Source organism: Atractosteus spatula, chromosome 15, assembly GCF_055471065.1.
Source record: "Atractosteus spatula isolate fAtrSpa1 chromosome 15, fAtrSpa1.hap1, whole genome shotgun sequence".
In the NCBI taxonomy this organism is placed as follows: domain Eukaryota; kingdom Metazoa; phylum Chordata; class Actinopteri; order Semionotiformes; family Lepisosteidae; genus Atractosteus; species Atractosteus spatula.
Genome location: NC_142720.1, coordinates 5,078,946 through 5,104,296, shown reverse-complemented (window position 1 = coordinate 5,104,296; position 25,351 = coordinate 5,078,946). Strand labels below are relative to the sequence as shown.

The 25,351-nt window shown below is 42.8% G+C and overlaps 1 protein-coding gene across 2 annotated transcripts; it reads left to right on the top strand.

Annotated features, from left to right (window-relative positions):
- The first annotated feature begins 93 nt into the window (after positions 1-93).
- On the top strand, positions 94-20,926 carry phf10 (PHD finger protein 10). Of its 2 annotated transcripts, none has more exons than XM_088933771.1 (12): positions 94-268; positions 2,224-2,330; positions 2,455-2,585; positions 3,040-3,123; positions 4,434-4,558; positions 5,305-5,454; positions 5,983-6,092; positions 7,709-7,862; positions 10,567-10,722; positions 17,232-17,298; positions 18,863-19,051; positions 20,587-20,926. In XM_088933771.1, the coding sequence occupies exons 1-12, from the start codon at positions 200-202 to the stop codon at positions 20,670-20,672; spliced, it is 1,428 nt and encodes a 475-aa protein (XP_088789897.1). In that variant the 5' UTR covers positions 94-199; the 3' UTR covers positions 20,673-20,926. The 2 variants fall into 2 exon arrangements, with proteins under 2 accessions (XP_088789897.1, XP_088789896.1); XM_088933770.1 differs by having other exon boundaries at positions 17,190-17,298.
- Positions 20,927-25,351: the final 4,425 nt, after the last annotated feature.

The window sequence follows — 25,351 nt, the reverse complement described above, 5'->3', positions numbered from 1 at the left end:
AAGAATAATGGTTACATCTGACGAGCTGGGGGCTGCATCCGTAGCGAACATCTCAGGCAGGGTTGTATAGATGTTAAAATTAGCCGAAAAAACTTTAAAGGATACACAGTCCACGAACGGGGGTACTTTCTGTTGCGCGTAGCTTGTTTCCTTGGGGTAGCTTTATATCTGCCGGACAAAGAGACCGCAGAGTGTAAACATGGCTGCAGTCCTACCGTCGAGATCGTGTGATAGCAGCCCTGCTACTCCGGGGGCACACTCCACCAAGGTAAGAAAAGAAAGACGAGTTGCAAGAAGCCACACAGTGAACCAGGTTAGGTGCACTGCAGAGGCAGAAGTATAACACGGAAAGTGTTTTCTACGGAAACGGGAAAGAGATCACGGTCGATTTGACAAAGTTCTTTTGTTTTTTATTGGGAAAACTCGGTCATCAAAAGTGCCATCGGTACAGTATTGGATGGATGATGGCATGTCTGTATTTTGTTATTTTGTTTGTGTGTGTGTTTTGAGGTGTGCTTAACACTGTTTCGTATTCGGCAAGTGTTCAGCTGTTGGTTAAGGAGGTATATGGACAGGTTTTGTATAATGCGTTTTGCAGAGCGCGTCTGATCAAGCGAGAATTACTGTCATCTGCAAGACGTACCTGAGTCTGTACCATAACTACTCGCTTTATCCAAAATGATCATTAAAGTCAAAAGTTTCTGGTGCATATTTCTGATTTTTTAGTTGAGCATTTATTTATTTAATCGTGTCTTTCTCCGCTCAGTCCTCGTTTGCTACTGTCTAGACAAAGATTAATGTCTTCGTACATTTGTAATGTTAGATTACAAAAAAACCTAACTGGATATGTGCTCAAGTTTCATTGACTTCAGCAATGGGACCGAAAACGGCGTTATTTAGGAAGGAGGATAGAACTATTCAGACATATTTAAATATTTTAAATTATTTTTTTTAAATAGGTGGTGCTTTAGGAACCTTTTTTTGGCAAGAGGTTTTAACGTCTTATTTTGAATCATTGATATAACGAATGTTCTCTTGATATTGGGTAACCTGTGACAAAATTAAATATTAGTTTCATTTGTGTATCAGCGATGAAATTTTGTTAATTAAAAAAAAACTTATTTTGTAAAAACGTGGACGTGATGTAGGGCAGAATGGTTTAAAATGCGGTATACTGTGCTTGATGTATTAAGATACTGTCCGTAGATGGAGCCAGCAAAGAGATATCTCGATAAAACGAAGCTTGCATTTAAATTGATTTTGGATTTGCACTTCAAAAGTAGTAAAAAGTAAAACCAGTTCAACACTAATGGTGTACAAAATAACACATAGTTTGGAAGCTGTTCTTGAGGCTAGGCACATCTAGCCTGTTTAGTTATAGCTAATTCATCTGAAGGGCACAGCCAGCAGTTTTGTGAAAGAAGTGAAGGTGTCAGGTTCACTAGCTGAGTAGCTTAATCCAGACTCCCACAGCCCCTGGAAATGACGTGTGTCTAATTCTGAGTTGTGAGCACACATCCCCGTTGTGTCCCCCTGTGTGCTCAGGCTCATGTTTCCCTGTTCATTCTGAAGGAGCCCCTTGGGGATTTTACATACAGCAGCAACAGACTGAACACACACTACCTGCTGGACTTTCTGCTGGACTTTCCAGTGGTGAATGTGGCAGATGTGCTCAGGAAGCTGTTGATGTTTTTCTAGATTCATATCAGTGCTGAAATCCAATCCAATTATTATTATTGGACAAATTTTGTTACTTAAAGAGGTCAGAATGCAGACATATCCTCTCTATTGTTTCCACAGAGTGATTTTGTTTTATGTATGGAAGCTCTGAACTGTGGGCAAGTGTTTTACGAATGAAAACCAGAGGAGGCCTATCCAGCCTGCACCCTCCTATGTCTCCTGTTCTCAGTTCTAGGTGTGCTTCCACGTAGTTCCCAGTCGTGTCCTCTGGGCCGTGTTTCTCCGTTGGCTCTGAAGAAGACCGCTGTGCTAGCAAGACGCGTCTAGCTGGCTGTGGTGGTTTAACAGCCCTTTGTATAAAACAAGCAGTGCACACTGTTGCATGTCAATTTCAAGTTACATTTTTAAAATTAAATTCTGAAGCTCTGTTGCTTGCAGCTATTGCGCAAAGTCATCTGTAGTCGGCAACATACAGTGTAGCTAAACATATAGAGCGTATTCTAATATATGAAACGTATATTCTGATTGGCCTCTCTTCCTTAGGATGATATTGAGGAGAATTCCAATGATGGAAGCCAGGCTCCCAAACGTCGTCGAATGGGATCGGGAGACAGCTCCAGAAGCTGTGACACTTCCAGCCAGGATCTGGGGTATTTACATCATCTTGGTCTTTGCTGGAAGTTAAGATGATTTCCTTAAACACCTGTGTATAGATAACATGGATAACAAAGCTCATGTGCCCATATATCCCTGAAATAGCATCATTCTTCTCAGGTCCACATACTTCCCCGCAGAAAATCTCATCGAGTACAAATGGCCTTCTGACGACACAGGAGAATACTACATGCTTCAGGAACAAGTCAGCGAATACCTGGGGGTCACCTCGTTCAAGCGCAAATATCCAGGTAGGCCTGCGACACCAGTATGCCAATAAACACACAAAAAAGGTGTTCATTGATGACATTGCCCCCTCACCAATAAAAGAATTGTGATTTTTCTGCCTTGCTTTAACATTATTTCAGAAGAAACATTCCAAACATCTGGTTTCTTCCCTCTGTCTTTGGCCTAAACCAGATGATAACTTAAGTCCACCTGCCATCTGCCACTGCTTCAAGGGGGGTTTTCTGTGGGCTGAAGGAAGCCAGGTTTGGAGTTTGGGTCGGCCCGGTTTTGTGGTGACGCACAGGAAGCAGTTCGGAGCTTCTATTAAGATAGTGCACTTATCTTGGTGTAAAATCGGAGTATGAGTGAAATAAGCATGCGAAGCAAAAAGGTGAAGATTCTGATGTAATTCGTCTGAGTGATCAAGGCTTCACTGTGAGACATTACTGCTTTAACATGCAGCTGTTCTTTTTACAGACCTGGAACGGCGGGACCTGTCCCACAAGGAAAAGCTGTACCTGAGAGAGCAGAATGTCATAACGGAAACGCAGTGCACATTAGGTAAAGCGGTCAAGCTGGTGACGCCCTCACTCCCTCCCATCATGCTATGATCTCTCCTCACTTCCTCCTGTACCCACAATGACTGTACTCCTACACCACTACATACACGACAACTGCATGCAAGCCAAAATTGTACTTAAACTGTACTGGTTGTTACTATTTAATAATCGCCGGATTATTTTTGCACTGTTTTTTTGCTGTATTACTTTTGCACTGTTTTTGTCCTGTTTGTATACTTTTCTCTGTTTGTGTATTTGCACAGTTTTTGATAATTTTTGCACTGGCACCATACTGTGTTTTACACTGTAGTTGTTATTGTATTTCTGTCTATTGTCTTGTCTGCTGTTCTATTTGTATACTGCACCTGAGAGACTAATGAGAAACACTTTTCACTATACTATGCACCCATGTAAGTATAGTGACAAATGAAGTTGAGTAAAGAGAAACTGAACCTCATAGCTATGAATCTAGACTTCACCTGAGGCAGATTGAAATGACTGAAATGCACAAAGTTGCACAGAAGGAAAATAATGTAGCTTCAAGTATATCATTTATGATCCGGTTTGTTTCTCTCAGCAACTGAGATATACATTATCCAGAGAGTGACACTTGGGATAGTTTTTAGCTTATTAGGTTTGAAAACACTCTCGGTTACAAAATAGGAATGGCTTAGCACAGTTAATCAAAGTTTTAATTGCTCCCTGCTGTTGATCTTGTTGGGTTAATGGGTATCTGGAACAAGCTTCCCAAACATGTTCCCATGTTGCTACTAGCAATTAGCTACTAAAAAAAACAAAAGACCTAGATGTGCTAAATGGCCTCCTCTCGTTTCAGACTTTCCTCACGTGTGTTTCTGAGTAACTTGTAGCTGCAAGCAGCCACTAAAATTGTAGTGAGGCTAGTTTACCCTTCTCGGCTTGTGCATATAGACAATATTGGAAGAAACCAAAGAGTAGAAAGCTAAAGAGCTGTTAAATTATTGGTGCAATATAGAGGAATTCAGATGGGCAGCAGATGGAAGAACAACTTTCATGGCCTTCGTTACTGTGATTAATGACACCTGAAAAAAAAAACAGCGTCTTTTGCTTCAATTTTGTAGCTGCTGGTCAGAAAGCACTTGTGGAAAAAGAAAATGCTGTTCTTGAGATTGATAAAGTAGTAGCTATAGAAATACCTCACCCTCTCATGCATATCCAGAATGTTTCACAAATTTAATGGTTACCAGGTTTTGAACCTATACAGACATTGTTAAAACACATCTTGTTTGACCTTTTGTAAATGTGTGATTTAACAGTTTGCCTTTTTGACAGGGCTGACGGCTGTCCGCAGCGATGAAGTCATTGACCTGATGATTAAAGAGTACCCAGTCAAACACGCTGAGTATTCAGTTATTCTTCAGGAGCGAGAGCGACAGAGAATCACTAAAGAGTACTCTGTAAGTACCCTGAATCCTGGGACTGGTACTGAGATGGCTCAGCTTTGACTATTTACCAGTCAAATGTTCAGTAGTTACAACTACCTTTTATGGAGCTTGATCACATTGCAGCTAATCTGAAACCTTTCGTTGTATTAAAAATCATAATCTTGTTATTAAGGCAACATACTTTAATGCTGCTTTGCTGTCGTGTATCTGGAAATTGTCTTTGCGCCACGTCCTGGAAGAAACGTTGAAGGCAACCTAATCTGCCGGCAATTATGATATACTTGGAATCATAGAAACATGGCTAACCCAGGAGGGGGAGATGTAACGTTGTATATTGAGAGTCTAAAATTCGTGTGAGGTACTTAGTGAAGTACTGATATCCTGGTTTTGTTCAAGAAACAGCTGGATGATATTCTTGGATCATTTAGTAACTAACGGCCAGAGATCCTACTCCGTTGGGCCCCTGAGCAAGGCCCTTAACCCCAGCTGCTCCAGGGGTGCTGTACAATAGCTGACCCTGTGCTCTGACCCCAAGCTTCTCTTCCTGTCTGTGTGTCTGTGTGTCTCATGGAGAGCAAGCTGGGGTATGCGAAAAGATAAATTCCTAATGCAAGAAATTGTATAGGGCTAATAAAGTGATGTTATGTTAGTTAGATTAGTCCAAGGGTCTCTTCTCATTTGGAACTGTTCTTATGTTCTTAAACGCACACTTGCATTTGAATGCCAGGAGGTTGAATTGAATGTGCTCTTTCTCTTAGCAAATGCAGCAACAGAACCCACAGAAGGTTGAACCCAGCAAAGTACCAGAGTACATCAAGAAAGCTGCGAAGAAAGCCGCCGAGTTCAACAGCAATTTTAACCGGGAGCGGATGGAAGAAAGAAGAGCTTATTTTGACCTCCAGACGCATGCAAGTGGTGACGTCTTCTTTTCCGAGTGCAGTTTCGATGTGTATCCCGTCGTGTAGATCGCGACGTGTCATTGAAAAACGTGTGCTCCTGCCTATACAGGAAAGATGGGGAAGCAACAGAAACTGGCAAGAAAGCTGAGAGAGGAATTGTCTCATTAGCTTTTTGTTGTCCTCTTTCAGACTCCTGGCTTTCGGGAGGGGGTTCTAAGCAATACCTGTTTTGAGGTGGCTTTTGTGTGCATGGCTGAAACTGTCTCTGTTCGGGGACAGCAGTAGTGACAGAGGCTGGGAGGATGCATGAGCAATGCTAAGGAGGAAAACAAAATGTATATTGTCCCATCATATGTAATCGTTGATCGAATGCAGTTTGGTTCCAATGTCTTGTTGGTTTGAGACCAACACTGGCTGTTTTGTTACGATGTGTTCCTTGGTTATAATCTGTGAAATTATTCTTCGTTGGCGCAGTCCACTGGTATTGCAGGTTCTGTATAGGCCGATAATTGTCTCATTTTTCCCCACTCATTGCAGATTATCCAGGTGCCCCAAGGAAAGTACAAAGTCCTGCCTCCTGAGAGAACCAAGATGGGGCCTTACCCTGTAGCCCTGATCCCTGGCCAGTTTCAGGACTATTACAAAAGGTATCAAAACGCTTCCTTTAAAAGTCTCTGTCCCATTGGTCTTTCTGGCCATGGCATCTGCCTATAAATGTCATGTCCAGTGATGCAATGCCCTATGTGTGAAGTCCAGACAGCAGCTTTTGCTGTGTCTCCATACTTCTGGAGTCTCAGGTGACGCCTGAGCAGCTTGTTTACGTCTGAAGATCCCACTAGTGTCTCAGTGGCTGCACTGCTGAAAATTGTTCTCGGGCTGTTTTTAATCGATTTCCAAATTGATTTTGTGTAAAAGCAGGATGTAATACTATTTCATCTGTTGCCAGGAGGTAGCCAGCAGACCTTGAGTTTGTCTAAACATTGTGGTGGAGAGGTATGAGTAAAATCACAGTGTTCAGTGTGCATGCATGTGACAGTCTTGGATTCACTGGCTGTAATGTTAGGGGCTTCCAGGGAAATAACACTTGTTTCCGTGGAAGGCCTTGGATCGCTGGACAGTCCCCAGATCTCAGTCCTGTTGAATGCATGATAAGTGTTGAAATATGCAGTTCAAACCCACACATCCTCAGCATCCTGTTGGGTGGAAGGCATGAGACTGGCCTGCAGATAGTTTCAAACCCTGTGAAACACGCGCCACATTCTGTCTGATCTCTCTCTCCTGCTCCCAGAGACCTAACGGGATTTTCAGTGCAGGCTCCTAGTGTGTCGATCAGCGAGTGTGTTGTTGGGATTTTAAATTGTACTACATGGCTGTCGAGAAGCACAACATGCATAGGTATACAGAGGAATCTGCCTGCTCCAGAACCTGGTTATTCTAATGAGTCATCCCGAATAGCCTGTTATTTAATCACGAGGAGCATTTGTTTGAGCAATTGATATTTTGTTCTGAATGATCTTGAAATTGCTTAATTGAAGCACTCATGCATTTCTACAGATGCACTGTTGAAAGTATTCTCACTGGATGTATTACAGTTTGGTATGGCAACTGCTCAGCTCACGCAACGGAAAAACAAAACTGCAGAAGGTGGTGGAGACAGCTGAGGCCATCACCGGTACAGAACTCCCTTCCATCCAGACCATCTTCACCACACGCTGCCTCAGACCGGCGAATAAGCCACCCTGGGCATGCACTGTTCTCTCTTCTTCCTTCAGGCAGAAGATTTATAAAAGCCTGGTCCTCTAGGTTCGAAGAAAGCTTCTACCACTGCCATAAGACTCCTCAACTCCACCTCTTAAATCCTCCCCCACTTGCACCCCTCTGTTTTACACAGAACTCAGGATTCTGCTACGGCTGAACTTTGCACACACCTGCTTTCTAAATGCTGGTTTAAATTGTAATTGCCCTCCAAGATTTGTGATGTCATTTTCGATGTCATTGTCAGGTCCTCTTTTACGTCATCCGTTTTGTCTTTGTCATGTGAGGAAAACGCACACGCAGGCATTTCATTGAGCTTGCATACACACGACAGTGAGCTTGACCTTGAACACAGGCCACTCGTTTAAGTGCTCATAGCTCCAGGGATCCAGATGATTTAAAGGCTGCCTCTCAGACCTGCTGGAGGGGGGCTCTGCAGGACATAGGCTGGAGACCCCCGTCAGGAAGAATAATTGCTGAGTCCCGGGTTTTGTGTTTCTCAACGTAGGTACTCTCCCAACGAGCTGCGCTACCTGCCGTTAAACACCGCCCTCTACGAGCCCCCGCTGGACCCCGAGCTGCCGGCCCTGGACAGCGAGGGCGACTCCGACGATGCGGAGGAGCCCCAAGGGGACGGGAAGAAGAAGACAAAGGGCTCTTCGGTAAGAGGGGAAGTCTTCCTCTCGCTCTTCCTCCCTCGCAGGGGTGCTCCGGTGAGGTTAAGGCCCAGCAGGAGCGACCTGTGTTCACCGCTGTGTTTTGATAGGTCACCGAGAATCTTTCACTCTCCCTTGTCATTTTACTCAGGCTTTGAAGTATGTCGGCCCTCCATCTGGTGTGGCACATATTCTGGCCCGGTTATTCTTTTACATTGCTAAAAAAATCTCTTGACGGACAGCAAGCAGGCCCTCAGCGAACTCAGATGAGGCCCGGGCCATTTCACACTGTGAGGCCCCCTCATTGTTTGGGAAGAGGTGTCAAAAATATTTTAATGTAAAGAATGGCATGATGGGAAGGTTACGGCGGGCATTGTGAAACTCCTAAAGGATGGTCGATTCAGCACTGGAAGGGGGATGTTTTTTCCCAGCCGTAGACTTCAGTCGAGAATCTTGGTATGTGGTAAAAGTTCCAAATTCGACTCAAGTCTAGAAACGCAGCCAAGGGGTTCAAGTGGGGGACCATGCACCCTTGGCTGAGGTGAGGGCCCCCTGAGAGGTGAGTTCCAGGCCAAATCTCATTAGGCCTGACAACAGGAATGATGTCTGTCCAAAGAACCAACAGAAAAACATCACGTGAGACTGTGATGTTATCCTCCACACGAGTCATAGCTCTGATAGATAAAAGAGGATGAGCCATGTGGCTGTTGTGACTGGCTTCATCAATTTCTTCATGCTGTGTGCCAAGGAAGTAGCCTTTGTCCTCTTCGGGGATGTGAAAACACCCAGGAAGAACCACTGGGAAGTGGATTTAGAAACAGGAGGGGCTTCCTTACTCAAAGGTTTGCGAGTATTTGGAAGAAGCTGCCCACCCGTGTCATCAGAGTTGTTACCCTGGCGTCTTTCAGGAAGAGATCGTCCAATTGATGAGCTGCTAAGAACATGTTCGTGTTGTTAAACCCTTGCGTTCTCAGGTCTTCAAAACCTGAGGTTGGAATTTGTCATCGGTCCACTAGGTGGCACTATGGACTCAGTCATTGTGAGACTGGGGCAGACCCCAGGTTTCTGGGAGCCCTGCAGATCACAGTTTGCACATACACTATTATGAGCAGCCCCCATCCCAACCTTATCTTACTATTTAGAACAATTAAATTAAATATATAACAAGAAAGCTTTGAAGAACACGTAATGAATAACTTAGAAGAAGCACACAGTTTTACAAAGATTTAATTTTAACTTTGAAAGTATTGAATAGGAACATAAATAACAATAAACAGGAAAATTATAACAAAAATTACTGCACTGAAATCTTTGTAGAAAGGAATTAAGTGTGAAATTTAAGAAAAAGCGAGTGCACTCAATAACAAGGGAGGTGAAATCAGTAAGGCTGAACAGATGGGAATTATAAAAATATTGTTCTATGAATCACTTTGCCTCACTTTTGGCAAGGGAGGCAAAATCATAACCAATTAATGTACACCTTCATGCGATAGGAGTCTACCTGCTGCATGACCGATGCTTGTCCACTGAGCTGGTCTTGTGCCAGGTGTGTTTTAGTCAACTTGAGCTCTGAAAAGCTCCTCTCTGCTCCTGCCGCTGTCACTGGGAGAGAGACTGGATTGTGAAGGACTACAGGTTGGCTTCACAATACCCCCATTCATTGAAATACAGAAGAAATTGCATGGAAAACAATGCATTGTATGTCGATTAAGTATAATTGCTGAGCTTTTGTACTGTTTAGCCACCCAACTCGCACAGCATGTGTACAATTACGAGAAACGTGAATCTATTAAATCACCTCAAGTACTCTACATGTCTAGTTTGAATATGTGGCAGGTCTACCGTTCATAGTTTCATGGATCTGACAGACTCCAAACCACATTAATACTGCATAAAATGGAATGATTTGTATTTACAGTTATTTGATTTGGCATGCCTCTGTTTTGAGGTTGCTAAGCCAGCTCTTTTCTGCACTTTAAAAGCCTATTACATACTTGATTGTGATCAGTCGTAATCTAATATGATTATGGGCTTCTAATATTTTCCCTCCCATTGAATGTGGTGATTAAAAACACTATATTGTGTTGCATTTGGGGGGGGGACCCCCTGGCGGCCCTGGGTCAGTCACCTAGTTCTCCTGTGCCCAGAGCTGGTCCTGCCTGAGATCATGTGACTCCCTCCCCACACCTCCCTGTGAGTGTAGCACAGGAATTACCCCAGCCCTGCTGGTCCCCCCACTTGTACAGCTGGGGGGGGGAGGTGGTCAAGGACACCACCAGGGACTTGAACCTGTAACCTGCCAGAGTCCAGAGGCTCACCCACTGCTCTGTGCTGTCCCCCAGCTACCCCGAGTGCACGGCTTAGTTAACTGGAAGGACTGCCAAACGGGAGACGCGTCAAGTTCACAGCATTGGAGGCCTTCCAATCTGGACCTGATACAAGTATTCCAAATCTTCAAAGGCTCTGACAGAGTCAGCTCAGGGGATTTCTCCAGGATGAGCAGTGAAACAAGTGGAAACTCTGTGGAAGTGCGTTCAAAGCTGTCAACAGGGGGTATGTCTTTACCCAAAGGGTTGTGGGAGTGGGGAACGAGCTGCCTTGCCCCCATTGTTGAAGCAGCTGGATGAGGTCCACGGATCAGTTAAACTCCCTCGATGGGCCACATGGCCCTCCTTGACCCTGAGCTCATGTTCTCATGTTCTTTCAACAGGAAAGCTCTTCTGGGAACACGTCCGATGGGGACAGTCCCACCGAGAGTCAGGAAAGCTCTGTGCAGGGGAAGTCCAAGTCGAAGGACAGGCCGGCGACTCCAGCTAAAGATGGTTCCAAACGTTCTGTGCAACACAAATCTGTCCCTGGGTACAAGGTAGAAGAAAAAAGCCCCTGACTTTTCGCAAAAAAAAAAAGAACCTTTCTCCTCCCTTCGTTTCTCACATGGCAAACATGCCGGCAGCTGCTTTTTTTTGTTTTAGAATCGACCTGACGCCACGCACAATCTGTCCAGGTTGCTTCATTTTCTCTTGGGGCTTTCTTGTCACCCTAACCCCGGAGTGTGTCTTCTTTCTTTCCACTCCTGTTGCATTCCGAGCCGGGCGAGTAAGGTGGGCCCACGTCTCCGTCTCTCCTTCGGATCGTATAGAGCAATAATTTTAGTATCTCCAAGTGACACGTTCTGGAATTACTTTATGACCTTTTTTCCTAAGGTTTGGGCCTCCTGGTATTTTAGGTATTTTACAAATGCCTTTTAATGACATACCTCTGAGCTGATAACCTGTCAGTAGGACTGCAAGGCAAGTGAACAGAGGCAAAACCGCTAACGTTTGATATTAATAAAAGGCTTTAACAACTAGATTTATATTCTATTTAGTGGCATAAAAAACATTTTACTGTTCCATCCAGAGGATTTGAGAGCTTTTGGATAGAGCTGGCTTGATTTATGCTTATTTGTAAGGTCACACTACGGATGTCCAAGATCGAGATGGATTATTTAGGTGCAGTCATGTTAAATATGGTCAGACTCTGGGGTTGACAGAAAGTGGTGCAGGGCATGCTGCCATTTTATTGAGTCAGTGGAGGTGCACAGACAGTGAATCAAAAGAGCACTTAGTGAGGTTGGTCAGGCCTGAGGCATGTGTGACAATATCCTGTATTTCCAAATCTGTTTTCCTATGTCTCCAAAACATTTTATGGAAGTTTCAACGGTATTTATTGGTTTCACGAAAGATCTGATTTTCGATTTTCCACCAAGGCTGCTGCACCAATTGGACTCTTGTAGCATGGTAGCAGTGCTGTTAATCTGATCATAAAACTGGTCATTCGCAGCATAGTCTGGGTTTGAAGTAGCTGGTCTGCATGACGGAAATGTAAAATGCGGGCTACAAACCTTCACATCCATTTGTATGTTAAAAAATAACATACAGAAAACCTATCTATTAAAAAGGCACTGTGTGGCTTAACTGAATCGTTTTTATAATTGATTGCACTGTATATTTTCCTCCTTGTTTCACTGCAGACATTAGGGCATGTTTAGACTTATCTAAATTTGTACGCTCGTCATTCTGAGAGACATCATTGGCAGTGGTGCCCAGGCCTCTTCAAAGGAGGGCACAAGTTTGGTGAAGAGTCTGGGTCAAATGGACTCCTTGAGTATCGAAGCAGCTAACACAGCTGCGAATTATTTTGCAAAGCATTCTCTTTCAAAGGAGTTAGTGAGTCCTTTCCGAGACAAACCGGGACACCCAGAAATATCGCGCTGTCAGGTTGTAATGCAGTAAAATGGAAAAGGGAAATGTTTGTGTTGGAAACAACCAGATATAAGTAGCAGCTTCACAGAAGTGTCAGTTTAGAAGACGTGGCAGGAGGTAGGTTTTGAGCGTTAGTGTTGATAAATTGCTGTTGCTTTCAGGTTAGATTATTTGGATGATCTTTAAACCTGATAGTCTCTTTAAATTCACCAGGAAAAAAAAAACTGCCCAACATCTTTCTTGCTATTTTTCTGTTGCAGTCTTTGAATGTCAGGATATTGGTAAGAAAAAATCTACATGGTGGAGTCGAGGGAAGCTGAGAATTAGTTCTGGAAAGGCAGGTTTTGTGGACAGAAACACCAGGCATGTTTTGCAGGGGAAACGGTGTGCTCCACTTATACGACAGAAAAAATGACGAAAAAATCGCCATGCCGGGAGTGTCGTATTGAACCCGATTCAGTAAGTGAAATGTGCACAATGGGTGTGCCCCAGGCCTGCAGTCAAAAAGAGAACCGGAGAATGAAGAAGTCTGAGGGGATTTTGAAAGTCCTCATACATCTACTAGGTTAGATGCTCTACTACTATTTTAAAGTCGGTGGTCCTTGCTTTTTTTTAAGCAGCTGAAGGATTGAAGGGTTCACAATCACATATTTCTGTGTTCAGAATTACTTTTATAATGCTAAGAAACATTTCACCTACCTCCCTTTAATTGCATTTTGATGTTTACAGAAGATGTGTTTATCAGAGTATATCTTTAATTGGCTACATATTCAAATGTTACAGAGGCGGATTGTGGGAAGACGTTTACTTTTTTGTAAGGGGAAAATCTGGACCTTTTATTTTATACAAGGGTGAAAACATAACGTGTGGCACTTGTGCCTATCCACCAGTACTGATGATAATAAGTCTGATCATTGTTGAGAATACGTCCTGCCTCCCTGCAAAACATCAGCATTGTGGGACTGCTCGTTGCAGAAGTCAGTTACCTGGGATGCAGAAGGAGATTAATCTTCATGGCAGCAAACACTACCTTGAACATTACTGAGGTATCATGTTCCAGAGACGCATATTTACTAGTGGTTATAGTTTCTTTTGTCATGGTTTGAGTAATTATTAGAATTAATTAGAAATCCCTAGGACTCATTATACTTTTCATATAAAGTTTCAAGATGTTCAATAACTGATTCTAAGACCACCAGTGTAGTGGAATTTGTTGATTATAATATTTAATTGCTTATATCCCTGATAAATGTAGTAATGGGGAAGGTATTCAGTTATCTGAATTAACATTTTTACAGCTGTGTCTGAGCACTACAGTTAAATGTTGGTGCTTGTCCGAAATCGTAGTTGATAGGAATGAGAAATACTTTTGCCGTCACACAGCTTTTCACCCATATAGTACACCTCCTTGCTGCTGCAGCTCGTTTCTTGCTTGTAGTAGAGAGATCATTTTATTTCGGAATTCTTTTCAACAAACTCAGAGTACTGTACAATATACATAATATACAACTGAAGCAAGAAGAAAATGAGTACTAAAAGCCCAGCAAATTTACTTTATGAAACAGTTCTTTGTTACTCACGGTAAAGTGTAGGATATAACGTGTGAAGATACAAAGCCTAGAAAAGGAACATCATAAATTTGTTAAAAAAAAGCTTAAAGAATTATGTGAACTTGTATTGTGAATCCTGCACTGGGTGTCCAGTACCTGTCTCTGCCTTCTGCAACACTAATAAATACTTAGTTTGTAAGAATGACCAAGCTAGAAGCCTTATTGCAGCTGTAGAATGTCTTGTAATGTTACAGATCCGGAAAAATAGATTTAACTACCACTATCGCCAAACCAGAAGGGATGCCGATTTTGTCCTTCATTATTGCTTTAGAAAAACACTAATATAGAATAGACTGTTAAGCATAATGCACAGGAAAATGTTAACTGTAAACATTTTATCTGTAAATTTCACTTAATGTTTTATACCTCTCTTGAGGGTTAATATAGCACTAGCGGAATCAGCACTTTAAAGACGTTCCTGGATTTCCAGTTCCATTTCTTCGGGGGAAACAAGCACACCAGCTGGCCTGTGCATTTGAGTTCTCTGCTCTGAAAAGCTCTGAACCACAGCTCCCATTTTGATCTGCACTTTAGAACAGTCGCATTCAGCTTCTTTCAATGAAGGGTTGGCATTTTCTGGTCAAAGGCTTGCACAGGAAGAAATGTTCAGTGTTGTTTTTTAAATAATAGCCCAGTTTTGGGGCTACATTAGTTACAGTACAGATCGTATTAGAAGCAACTTGATCCTGTGTGAAGTAGAATAGTTTTTTTGTGGATTAGCCTCAGTGATCTGTAAGGGTTTTCTTTCGTAGCACAAAACCTATCCAGCTATTTTTATGGCATTCTTTAACTGGCACACCTGTGGTGTCAGGAGTGTTTTAGCTTAAAGCTAATATTTTTGCAGACTATGAACTGTTTTAACTGTGAAGTACTTTATGGTGATATACAGTGTTTGCTGAATATTTTGCATGTTATCTTCCCACTTGTCTTGAAATTGTTGTGCTGCTGGTATTTGTATTGTAAGGCTGTCACTAATATTTTTCCACGAGACTTTCTACCGAAATAAAACGCAAGAATAGGTCACTATTTAGACAGTTTTCGTTGCATATAATAATAATATCCCGTTGTCCGAGAGTAGGTTCTTAAGCATGAAACAAAATACTTTTCTAGCATCTTCTTCTGCAGCTTTTTTTGTCACGAAAACTTATTTTTGGTATAAAGAGTTAAAAGAAAGGGACATCTTTAGAGGGCGAATTTTGATATTCTTGGATTTTAAACTCCAGGGTTACGTTCTTGTGATTCATTAAAGAGTAGTTTTATGGACATACAGTTTCATTTAGGACATTCTCCTCAAAAGAGATCTTGCTGCTATATGTACGCTGTCACTTTCAACAGTGACAAGTTTTCTGGAAATTATTTTCGCTGGGGTTGACAGAACACATAACTAGAGATAAGTGCAAAACAAACATAAAAGTCTGTTAAATATGTTAATGTTTTTAAAAATAACCTGCCTCTTTCATTAAGCTTCCACTTTTTTTTCTTTCTACAAAAATGTGGGAAGAAAAGAAGTTCTAGTGTTTTTGATCGTAAAAACAGTTACTATTGTAATTTTTAATCGTTGGTATGTTTTATCTTTTTGGTATGTTTTAGTTCATATTCTCGCATTTAGTTATTTTTTTATCATTTAAAAAAGGGAATTTTATGCCTGCATCTATGCCTAATATTATCTGAAGTTATCTTGTAATTTTAAGAAAATTAATTGTGCCTTTTGTTTTGCTTTCTTTAGTGCAACACCATAGATAGTGAGTCCCTTGAAATATATTTTTCCCTTGAAGAATTTCCTCACATTATTAAAGCAATTGCAGGCAAATTGTAAAAAAAAAATGGGGTTCACATATTTGTTTTTAGCAAGGTTGCAGTTATAATACTAGTCCGTCAAGCTGTTTCAGAATTGGTATTTTATAGCAGCAGGTTTTTTTTAATAGGACTACAAACTGATTTTTTCCAGGTTTCTGTTCTCGTGTTGCTTTCATTTTAATGTGGTCAATTTGTACGTTGTGGAGTCGCTATTCAGTTGTAGTTTTTTCTCCCGAGTGGCTAGTGGGCACTGAAGGTTTTGACAGTGCTAGTGTTCGGACAGCAAGGCCTCTAGGGTATTGTCCATACCCTGAATCTTTAGGTAAAGTAAAAAAATTAGTAAACGTAGGTGCATTTTTTTTTAAGGAGACTTTTTTCCACAGTGACAGAATGCACATGGTTTCTGGTTACATTTTTCCATTTCATTTGTTTCAGGAATTACCTGACTGAATCTTAATTAATAGAAACTACTTGGGCATTGCTAATTCATGCGTAGGAAACATCAGCCAAGTCAAAACCCACTGAGTCAAGACAGTATTATTCTGCCACTCTTTATAAACATTCTCTTGTTTCTTTAAAGTGCAAGGAAGTAAACTTTTTTTTGTGTACCCTCTCCGACGTCCTTGTTTTGCATACTTCAGCGATGCATTGCTATACCTTAGTTCTGTGCGTATACTGCAGGAAAGGGGCCTTTATTTTTTTATGTAATCACTCCATTGTACTTTTTGTCCAAGCCCTGCTTCCGATCCTAATAAAGAGTTTGCACATTCCTGAAAATTCTGCTGTAATCCCTATTGTTTTTTTTTCCTCTCTGCTACTTTCTTCCTGCTAGGTTACACTTGATTTTTTTTTTGCTATTCTTTCCGCTTAAATCATGCTGTAGGAAGGTAGGAAATGCACGACTGTAGTGGAGCCGTTTTTTGAAGACAAGCAGTGTTTGATTGGGATTATAAATTCACAGTAATTTTCAGATTGTTTGGGGTTTGTCACATTTATTTATGCATGTGCACACAAAATATAAGTGACATTGTGAGCTTCTTTTAAAAGAGTGAGCCTGAGGATAACCACCAATGTGTTATTCCCATGTTCTAATGTGTTCTGCTACCCTAACAATTACAGTAACAGAACCAGTTGAATACGAGTGTCTCTTGACTGTGATGTAGATTGTTTTCCTGGGTAAATTCTGCGTTACATTTATTGTTGTTTAAAGCATACTTAAACTTCAGAAAAGCAGCTAATCTAAAGTTTTATCTAACCCTCAGCAGGCTCTACTTTTGTAAAAAAAAAATCTATACCTAAATGTTATGAAAATCTAGAATGATTTAGTATGAAAATACATGTAATATTTAAATTGCAACCAGTAAAAGTTACAAGGCTTTGCAGACGGAGTACATCATTCCACATTTCTGTAGCGTCTGGAAAACGACTACATATTTGCAAAGAGAGATGCAAGCTTAAAAACTGGCTGAATATCTGAAAAACATTTGTTGGCAAGATTGTGTTTTGCCTGCAAGTTGATAACTTCTTGTCTGTAGTTTGGACACACAAAGCTGTTTGAGGGGAATGATTTCTAGTACTTTTTTCAACTTTTTTTTTGTCTCCGTGTTGCTTCTGATACCAATGTCCACTCCTGCTGTAGGCTCTGTTGTCCTGGTTTTTATAGCATTGTTCTGCCCTTCCAGCCAAAGGTCATTCCAAATGCTATATGTGGAATATGTCTGAAGGGTAAGGAGTCCAACAAGAAAGGGAAGCCTGAAAGTCTCATTCACTGCTCCCAGTGCAGCAACAGTGGTAAGTGATACTAGCTTTTGATTGATTGCCACTCTCCACACACAAAGTAAAGCTGTTCAGAATAGCTTGCAGGCCCCATTAAAAAGTGGTACAGCTGGGAAACCAAAAAGACTCCCATTCCATAGCAGTTTTACCCACATCTGGTTTTTGTGCTGCCACACATCATCACTATCAGCATGTTGGTAGTAACAGAGTTTACAGCACAGAGCCTGAGTCTTCAAATCCAGCTGACATGCAAACTGTGTTCTTGTTGCCGAGTACTATCTGGTACGCAGAATCCTGGACACCGTAGCCTGAAACCTTAATGTCGTACCAAATAACTGTTCTTTACTTCAGGGGTGGTTAATGTAGGTAAATGGTTAATGCAGTCATGGTTCATCCTGTGTTGCTCAGAGCATTCCAATCTTAATTTTCAGTCCTTCTTAATATACAGAGAGAGACGCTCTGTCCCATCTCTCTCTCTCTCAGTTGTTGGGTGGAGCGGTGGCTCTGTGGCTCAGGATCTGTGCCTGTGGCTGGAAGGTTGCCAGTTCAAATCCTGCAGCCGTCAGAGGAATCCTGCTCTGTTGGGCCCCCTGAGCAAGGCCCTTAACCCCAGCTGCTCCAGGGGTGCTGTATAAATGGCTGACCCTGCGCTCTGACCCCACGCTTCTCTCTCCCTGTCTGTGTGTCTCATACAGAGCAAGCTGGGGTATGCGAAAAGACAAATTCATAATACAAGAAATTGTATAGGGCTAATAAAGTGATGTTGTGTTATATAGTATGGTACTTGTCATATAATTGTTGACTAATATATTTTTAAATTGCTTTTAAATGTTAATTTTGATGCAGCCATGCTTCATAGTAATGCATCACATTACTAAGTGAGAAATAATGTTAGCATACTCTCTACAGTTTATCACCAAAATAAGTGTGCTAACTGCATATAAAAGTTTAATTTTCTTTGGAGAATAGACCACTAAGGGGTTCTTTGAATCATGTTAAGGCAATACAAACAGCAGAGTTCTCAAACTCAGTTGCTGGAGTGTCTTGTGTTTTCTGGTCTTTGTTGCAACCTGTGTAGTCAGATAAACGATTAACCTGATTATTCTCTGAACCAGACATTTATGGAATTTACAGTTGGTTACACAAAACATTTCCATCATTATCATTTTGATTCCCAATGTATCACTTCAGACCCTGGTAGGAGGTATTACAAATATGCTGTTAATAAGACCTTCTAATGTAACTAAATAAATGTGTTGGGAATAAAAGCCAGAAGACTTGCTGTCCAGGACCTGAGTTTGAGACGCCAAACGTGCACGTAGGCTGTCGTACAAAGTAAAACAATTCAGACTGCTTTGACCGTAGCTGTGTTTTCCTTTTCTTTTTTACCAATGCAACATGTAGGCTTTATGGCTCCAAGGCAAGATTTTTGCTTGCAAGACAACAGCAATGAGAATTGAAAACGTTTTTTTTGCCCCCCCTCTAATAAAAAGCCGAGTTTCGGCAGGAATCGATTTGGAGAGCGCGCTGAGGGCCGCCCGGCGCTCCTTGGTAACGGCGTGTCCTGTGTCCGCTGCAGGCCACCCCTCCTGCCTGGACATGACTGCCGCGCTGGTGGCCTTGATCAAGACCTACCCCTGGCAGTGCATGGAGTGCAAGACCTGCACGGTCTGCCAGCAGCCCCATCACGAGGAGGAGATGATGTTCTGCGACAAGTGTGACCGTGGCTTCCACACCTTCTGCGTCGGTGTGGACGCCATTCCTTTAGGTAAACTTGAGAGGCTTCACAACCTTGTCACTTGTATAATTAATAATGATAATTGCTTATACTTATATAGCGCTTTTCTGGACACTCCACTCAAAGCGCTTTACAGGTAATGGGGATCCCCTCCACCACCGCCAGTGTGCAGCCCCACCTGGATGATGTGACGGCAGCCATAGTGTACCAGTACACTCCCCACACACCAGCTATCAGTGGGGAGGAGAGCAGAGTGATGAAGCCAATTCATAGATGGGGATTATTAGGAGGCCTTGATTGGTCAGGGCCAGTGCGATATTTGGCTAGGACACTCGGGTTACACCCCTACTCTTTTCGAGAAACACCCTGGGATTTTTAGTGACCACAGAGAGTCAGGACCTCGGTTTTACATCTCATCCGAAGGACAGTGCCTGTTTACAGTATAGTGTCCCCGTCACTATACTGGGGCATTAGGACCAAATGGACCGCAGGGTGAGCGCCCCCTGCTGGCCCCACGAACACCTCTTCCAGCAGCAACCTTAGTTTTCCCCAGGAGTCTCCCATCCAGGGACCAGGCCCACACTTGCTTTGCTTCAGTGGGTTGCCAGTTGTGAGTTGCAGAGTGATATGGCTGCTGGCTACTTGTATGTACTTGCAGTGCACAGTGGCGAGATGTAATTATAAGTCCCATCTGCACCACTGAGGTTTGATGTGATGTACAATTGAGTAGGACAGTGACGCAGTGAAAAGCATGCACAGTTGGACTGGTTATCACATGGACCTTATTTTTCAGTTTTCCTATATGCTCATCCTTCAGTCCTTTAGGTAAGCCTGAATTATCATGCCTGGATGGTTTACGAGGCTTTGACATCTTAGTCTTTGTAGCAGAACAGGCAGCTTGCCAATGCTTAATTAGATAACCGAAATCCACATGCTCATTGCACAGGGCATCAGTAAATTAGACACTAGGGAAGGCTCCTCAACATAATTGTCCAATTATGGTCCCCATAATCTCATTTTCACTGTGATCATTTTTTCTATTGAGATTTACTGTAAGAGTGATCATAAAAGGAACCTCACAAATACATTGTATTGATGCGCTGTCTTATTTATTGTATATGCCAAGCTGTTCCAGTTGACCTGGCTGTTTTTATAGAATTCACGGTGTCGGAGAGCTTAAGGCCAACCCTGGTCCCAGTGACCCACACTCCTGCTGTCATTCTGCCCCTCCTTAATTAGATAATTGAAGCCTTAATTGATCTAAGAATTTGCTTCAGTTGAGTATTTGCATTTCCCTTCTCGTCGCAAGTTTGGGATTTTATTTCACTTCCAAAATAGTTCAAGCTCCCAACACGTTTAAGAGCTCTGGGAACAAAGCAGATTCATCTTCTTCTTATTAAGTCAACGGAGGGTTTGATTGTGTCACTGGGGGTTCGGCTGGAACGCAGCCCGCTGGGAACTGGGATTTGGGAGCTGCTGGCGTGAGGTCTCCGAGTGCAAGAAACGGCTGCGTTGTGCGGAGGTGTTGAAGGGAGAGAATGGACAGTGGCCTGTGTGTTTTTCAGGATGCTGGGTGTGCGACTGTTGCGTGAGGGAGCAGCCGGCCCCAAAGAAGGGATTAAGAAGAAGCAAGGCCAACAGGGATGGCTGATGTAAGAATCACCCCCCTCCCCTGCCCTGCTGTGGGATCACACCGTCCGAGAGCCACAGCAGCCAAAGAGTTAACTCAAGGAAGCGGTTCCGAGGGCTACCTATTTCAGTTTTTTTTTTCCTTCTCAGGTGTAAGCAAAAACGCTCTACAATCATGTATATGATGTGTCTGCCTTTGTTGTGGTGTATTAAATGTGCAGATCAGGTCATTTGTTTTTTCTAAGAAATAAAATGGAAACGTGTTTGTGTGAAGAACTTGGACGTTGTCCTCTTATCCTTTCACATTCTGCTAAACTCCAGGACATTTGAAAACGGTGCAGCCAAGCGTGAGGAAGATCCGCGTGTGCAGTGTTCGTTCAAGGGCGACCAAAGTCTGGATTTTTCAATGGAACCAAACTCACTGGATTTATCCAGTTTTTCTGCAATATTTGTGACTACATTAAACCCCTTATTTTAAACTGTACTTATCAGGCACCTGTAGGTCACATTCTGAAGCATCTTTACCACTTCATAGTAAAACAATATACCTTTCTGTATAAAATAAGTATTTTTTTAAATATAAGTATAGTTTGTCAAATGATAATTGAATTATTCAATCGTTTTTTTTTTGTTTATGTGGCACAGTGATGTGATGGTTAACATAGCCACTTCACAGCTCTTGGGCTCTGTGTTAGATTTCATGCCAGCTCCTTCTCTGTGGAGTCTGTGTGTTATCCAATGTCTACACGGGTTTTCACCTGGTGCTCTGGTTTCCTCCCACAGTCAAACAATAGGCTGGCTGGGTCTGTGGGTTGTCGAGGAACAAGTAATGGTTAATTCTGCTCTGAAAAGGGAAAACAAGAACATTTCAGTTGCTCTGCTTTTTTCAGGAGTACTTGTCCCTGTCTAAGTGATGGACTGCATTAAATTAACTGACAACTGAAAACGGATGTTTAAGGTGCAGAGTGCTCATAGTAATCCATGCCAATGTAGCACACCTTTTGAAAAGTATGGTAGACTAGAGACTCCCTCACAGAGGAAGCTTAGGAATACTTGCATTTAGGTTGCACATATCCAAATAGTGACATGAATTCTGGTGCTCTGTAGTTATTTCTTAGCTGTAGGAAATAGAAGTGCCCCTCTAGGATTTCAGTTGGCATGTATTATTCATTAACTGGGCTCATTACAAGCTTCTTATGGAGTGTCAGCTATAATAAAGGTAAGGAGCTGACAAGTGCTGTGTAATGATCCTGTCTACAGCCAGGCTGTTGAGCAACAATACCTGCTTCATGTATATTTCACAGAGCACAGCCCAGGTGCCACCAGTTAGACACCTGGAAGATGCCTGGTGCTGTCCACTAATGGCACAGGCGTGTACGCTGTGAATGAAATGTCTGAAATGGAGCCAGATTACTTGCCATGATATGTGTTCATCTTTTGTGCTGTTTGTCTGCAGCTGTGTATAGATGATACCGCCTCTTCCCATGGGGCTAGTCAACCAGTGAAAGTTAATTTGTCTGTGGACATTACAGGTGTTAAATGGTCTTCGATATGTTTCGCTACAGTACTGGAGCAAAAAAGAAAATGCATTTCACTGGGTTTTTTTTCTTGTCTTTTAAACCTGAGCTGAGTTGGAACAGGCTGCACCACCTGTCTGACGGATGCTTGCCTAACGCTGACCTGCTGTCTCCCGGAGATGTCCCCGTCCCTGTCAGAGTCGCCACTGGAGGGCGACAACGTGCCACTTCACTCGTCTCGGTAGATCTCGTAGTGTCGAGGGTGGAGAAAGCGGTGTTCTCTGCAGGCTGCGTTACAAGTTTAAGATGTGTTGTTGTTAGCATTTAGAATAGATAAATTGTCACAAACTATTTTTTAAACAGGCTACCCAGATATGTTGAAGCTGATACCCCTGGATATCAAAAACCTGGATGTACAGCTGGATGTAATCCTTTGATCAACAATGCTAGGCTGGCTGTATGGCCTCTTCTCATTTGTAAGCGTTTTTATGACCTGCAGAACTGTTTCAAAATCACAGGGTATTGTAAGATGGGATTTTTAAATAAATCTTTTATGAGGAAGGAATAGCTGAACCAAGCAGAAAGCTTATTTTGTGTTCTCAATAAATCCAACATCTCCTTACTGTTTGATTTTTTTAAATTGTAAACCCTTAAAACTTAGAGGAGGCTGTTTCAAACACACTTTGTAATGAGGGCTAAAATAACAGCCAGTCCAGTTAATCCTTTTAGGATTGACTCCACTTTTCCAAATACTGCAATAAGAGAAAAAAAATAACTGAATAATTTCACATTTATACAACCATATCGCTGCCTTATTAAATTTTTACAAAAAGAAAAAACCTTCCATGAATTTAAATAAAAATAAGTTAGAAAGAAGTGTCCTACCACCATTGATTTCCCTACCCTGGTTCTCTCCAGTGAGAAGGCTTGTTCTCTAGCATTTGAATACTTGATAAGAGCCCTCATATCCTCTTCTGTAGACGTATACAGATAGATAAGACTTCCTCTTCACTAGACAGCAGAAAGGACAGCAGGACGCTGTCCTAATCACAAACTGGGCAGGGCTCAAGGTTTGTCCTCCTACTCTCCTTTCAAGTCCTGTTGGGGGATACCAGATATCGCTGCGTGAATTATTCAGAAAAAGGAAAAACTCATTGCTTATTGATACTCATTACAAGGTTTTAAGGACTGATCCTCTCTAATGGCTGTAATGAGCTGAAGACCAGGTTGTAATGATTCATCCCACTGCCAGGCTGTCCCAACAGGAGCACTTGACAATTGAGAGACCTCATGCATTATTTACTGGCTTCAAGCTCCAGAGCTGCTACATCGTGGGCCTGCAAAGCACCTGTTGCCTCGCTCCATGGACGATGCTCTCCCGTTGGGAATAACAGACGTGCCATCGGTTCATGCTGTAAATGCCTTTCAGAGCTTCCCTGAACACCTTCGGGAAGCTGTGAAGCCCGGAAAAGATGGAGAGCTGGGTAAAACAAGGAACAGAAACGTGAAGTTTGACATGGCTTCTAGGACGTCTCCCTTTTCACCTTAACGTGGCATTTGTTTCAACACTAACCCTACACTGGAAGGTCACCTGCAGGTCAGGCCACGCGGTGCAGACAGTTGAGCAGATGCAGCACTCGTAGCAATTGTACCGCTGCTGTCTCAGTCACCTCATTACCTGACGCACCGGGTTCGGAGCAGATGGAACTGCACGCGCTCAAATCTTGACCAAACTGAAATGTGTAGCAAGCTATCTTGCCATTTTCTCCCTGACCTCTGACCTCAGGAAGTACTCCTTTCCTTCGGGCCCAAGGAGAAGATGATGGATTCCTCAGGAGGAGATACAGCTTATGGCCATCACCATGACTTCCCTTTCATTCTTTTGCTAACGAATGAATAGGGCCAGTTTGGGATATAAAAACTGAACAGACTTTTCATTTCTATTTTTGCCGGTTTTATTTTTCAAGGAAGGATTCCCTTCATCTTTCTTCAGGTATCTCCGCAGAGGCAGTAGAAGGACTGTCTTGCCTCTCCAGATCTGTGGCAGCTCAGGTAAATGAATTAATAACCTGGGGGGCTCCTGGGTAGCTCAGCTGGTAGAGGCCCTTGGTCTGAGGACAGCTTGGGCTCCCTGGTACTGGCATCACAAGTTCATGACACAAGTTCATCACACACCTGAAGAAGATTCCACGGCCGAAACGTGTTTATTTTCTTATATTTTCAGCATGGAATTAATCTTTACTGGTTCCATCACAAGTTCACAACTGCGTCTCTCAGTCCTGGTGAGCCAGGCACCCTCCGGGGTGTCTGCTGACTTGCGGGGTGACGTGCCTCTGCTCCAATCAGCACTGATCCTCCTGTGTGCGGCTGCAGAGCCTGTAAGATGATGGGCTCGATGAGTGGGCGGGTTGAACGAGCCTATCTGCACATCCCCACCCTCTCGGTGTGGATAAAGAAGTTGCCTTCAGTTGAGTGCTCTGCGGTTTTTTATATAAACAATGAAAAGTTTCTTAAGCTGTCATGTGTAGAAGATCACTTCATTAGCCATATACAATTTCTTGCATTAGGAATTTGTCTTTTTGCATACCCCAATATGCTCTCCATGAGACACACAGGCAGGGGGAGAAGCATGGGGTCAGATCACAGGGTCAGCCATTTATACGGCACCACTGGAGCAGCTGGGGATAAGAACCTTGCTCAGGGACCCAATGGAGTAGGATTCCTCTGCCAGCCACAGGATTTGAACCAGCAACCCTCCTGCCACAGGGGCCACAGCCACAGATCCTTAGCCACAGAGCCACATACCTGTATCACATACTGGTCTGAGGAGGAAACATGAGCTGAATTGGGTAATCGGCTCTGTATCGGCTCTGCTTGTGTCTGCCTTGAGCATCCTGGCTTCTCTGCTTGGTGAAGTCATATGTGACAATCTGTCTGCGTACGTCCGTGATCAGAATGGATTGTAGGGCAGAGAAGCACCAAAGCCACTTGGTTTATAGTTTAGTAACACAGTGAGGAGCAGAGCTGATGCCCAGGGAGAGACAGTTACCTCACCTACGCATCTTCAGAAGGTGAGGGAAAACTGGAGCAAAAAGCCACACAAACAGACTCCGAAGGCAGCAATCGAGCTCAGGATCACGGTACTGGGGTGCAGAAACACCAACTGGCTCACCACTGTGCCACC

What these genes read in the sequence shown, in the direction of transcription:
- phf10 (XM_088933770.1), top strand. Translation starts at nt 200, where the DNA reads ATGGCTGCAGTCCTACCGTCGAGATCGTGTGATAGCAGCCCTGCTACT. An exon ending in AATCTGTCCCTGGGTACAAG is followed by an intron (nt 10,723 to 17,189) that starts GTAGAAGAAAAA and finishes CTGCCCTTCCAG; the next exon opens with CCAAAGGTCATTCCAAATGC. An exon ending in TGTGGACGCCATTCCTTTAG is followed by an intron (nt 19,052 to 20,586) that starts GTAAACTTGAGA and finishes TGTGTTTTTCAG; the next exon opens with GATGCTGGGTGTGCGACTGT.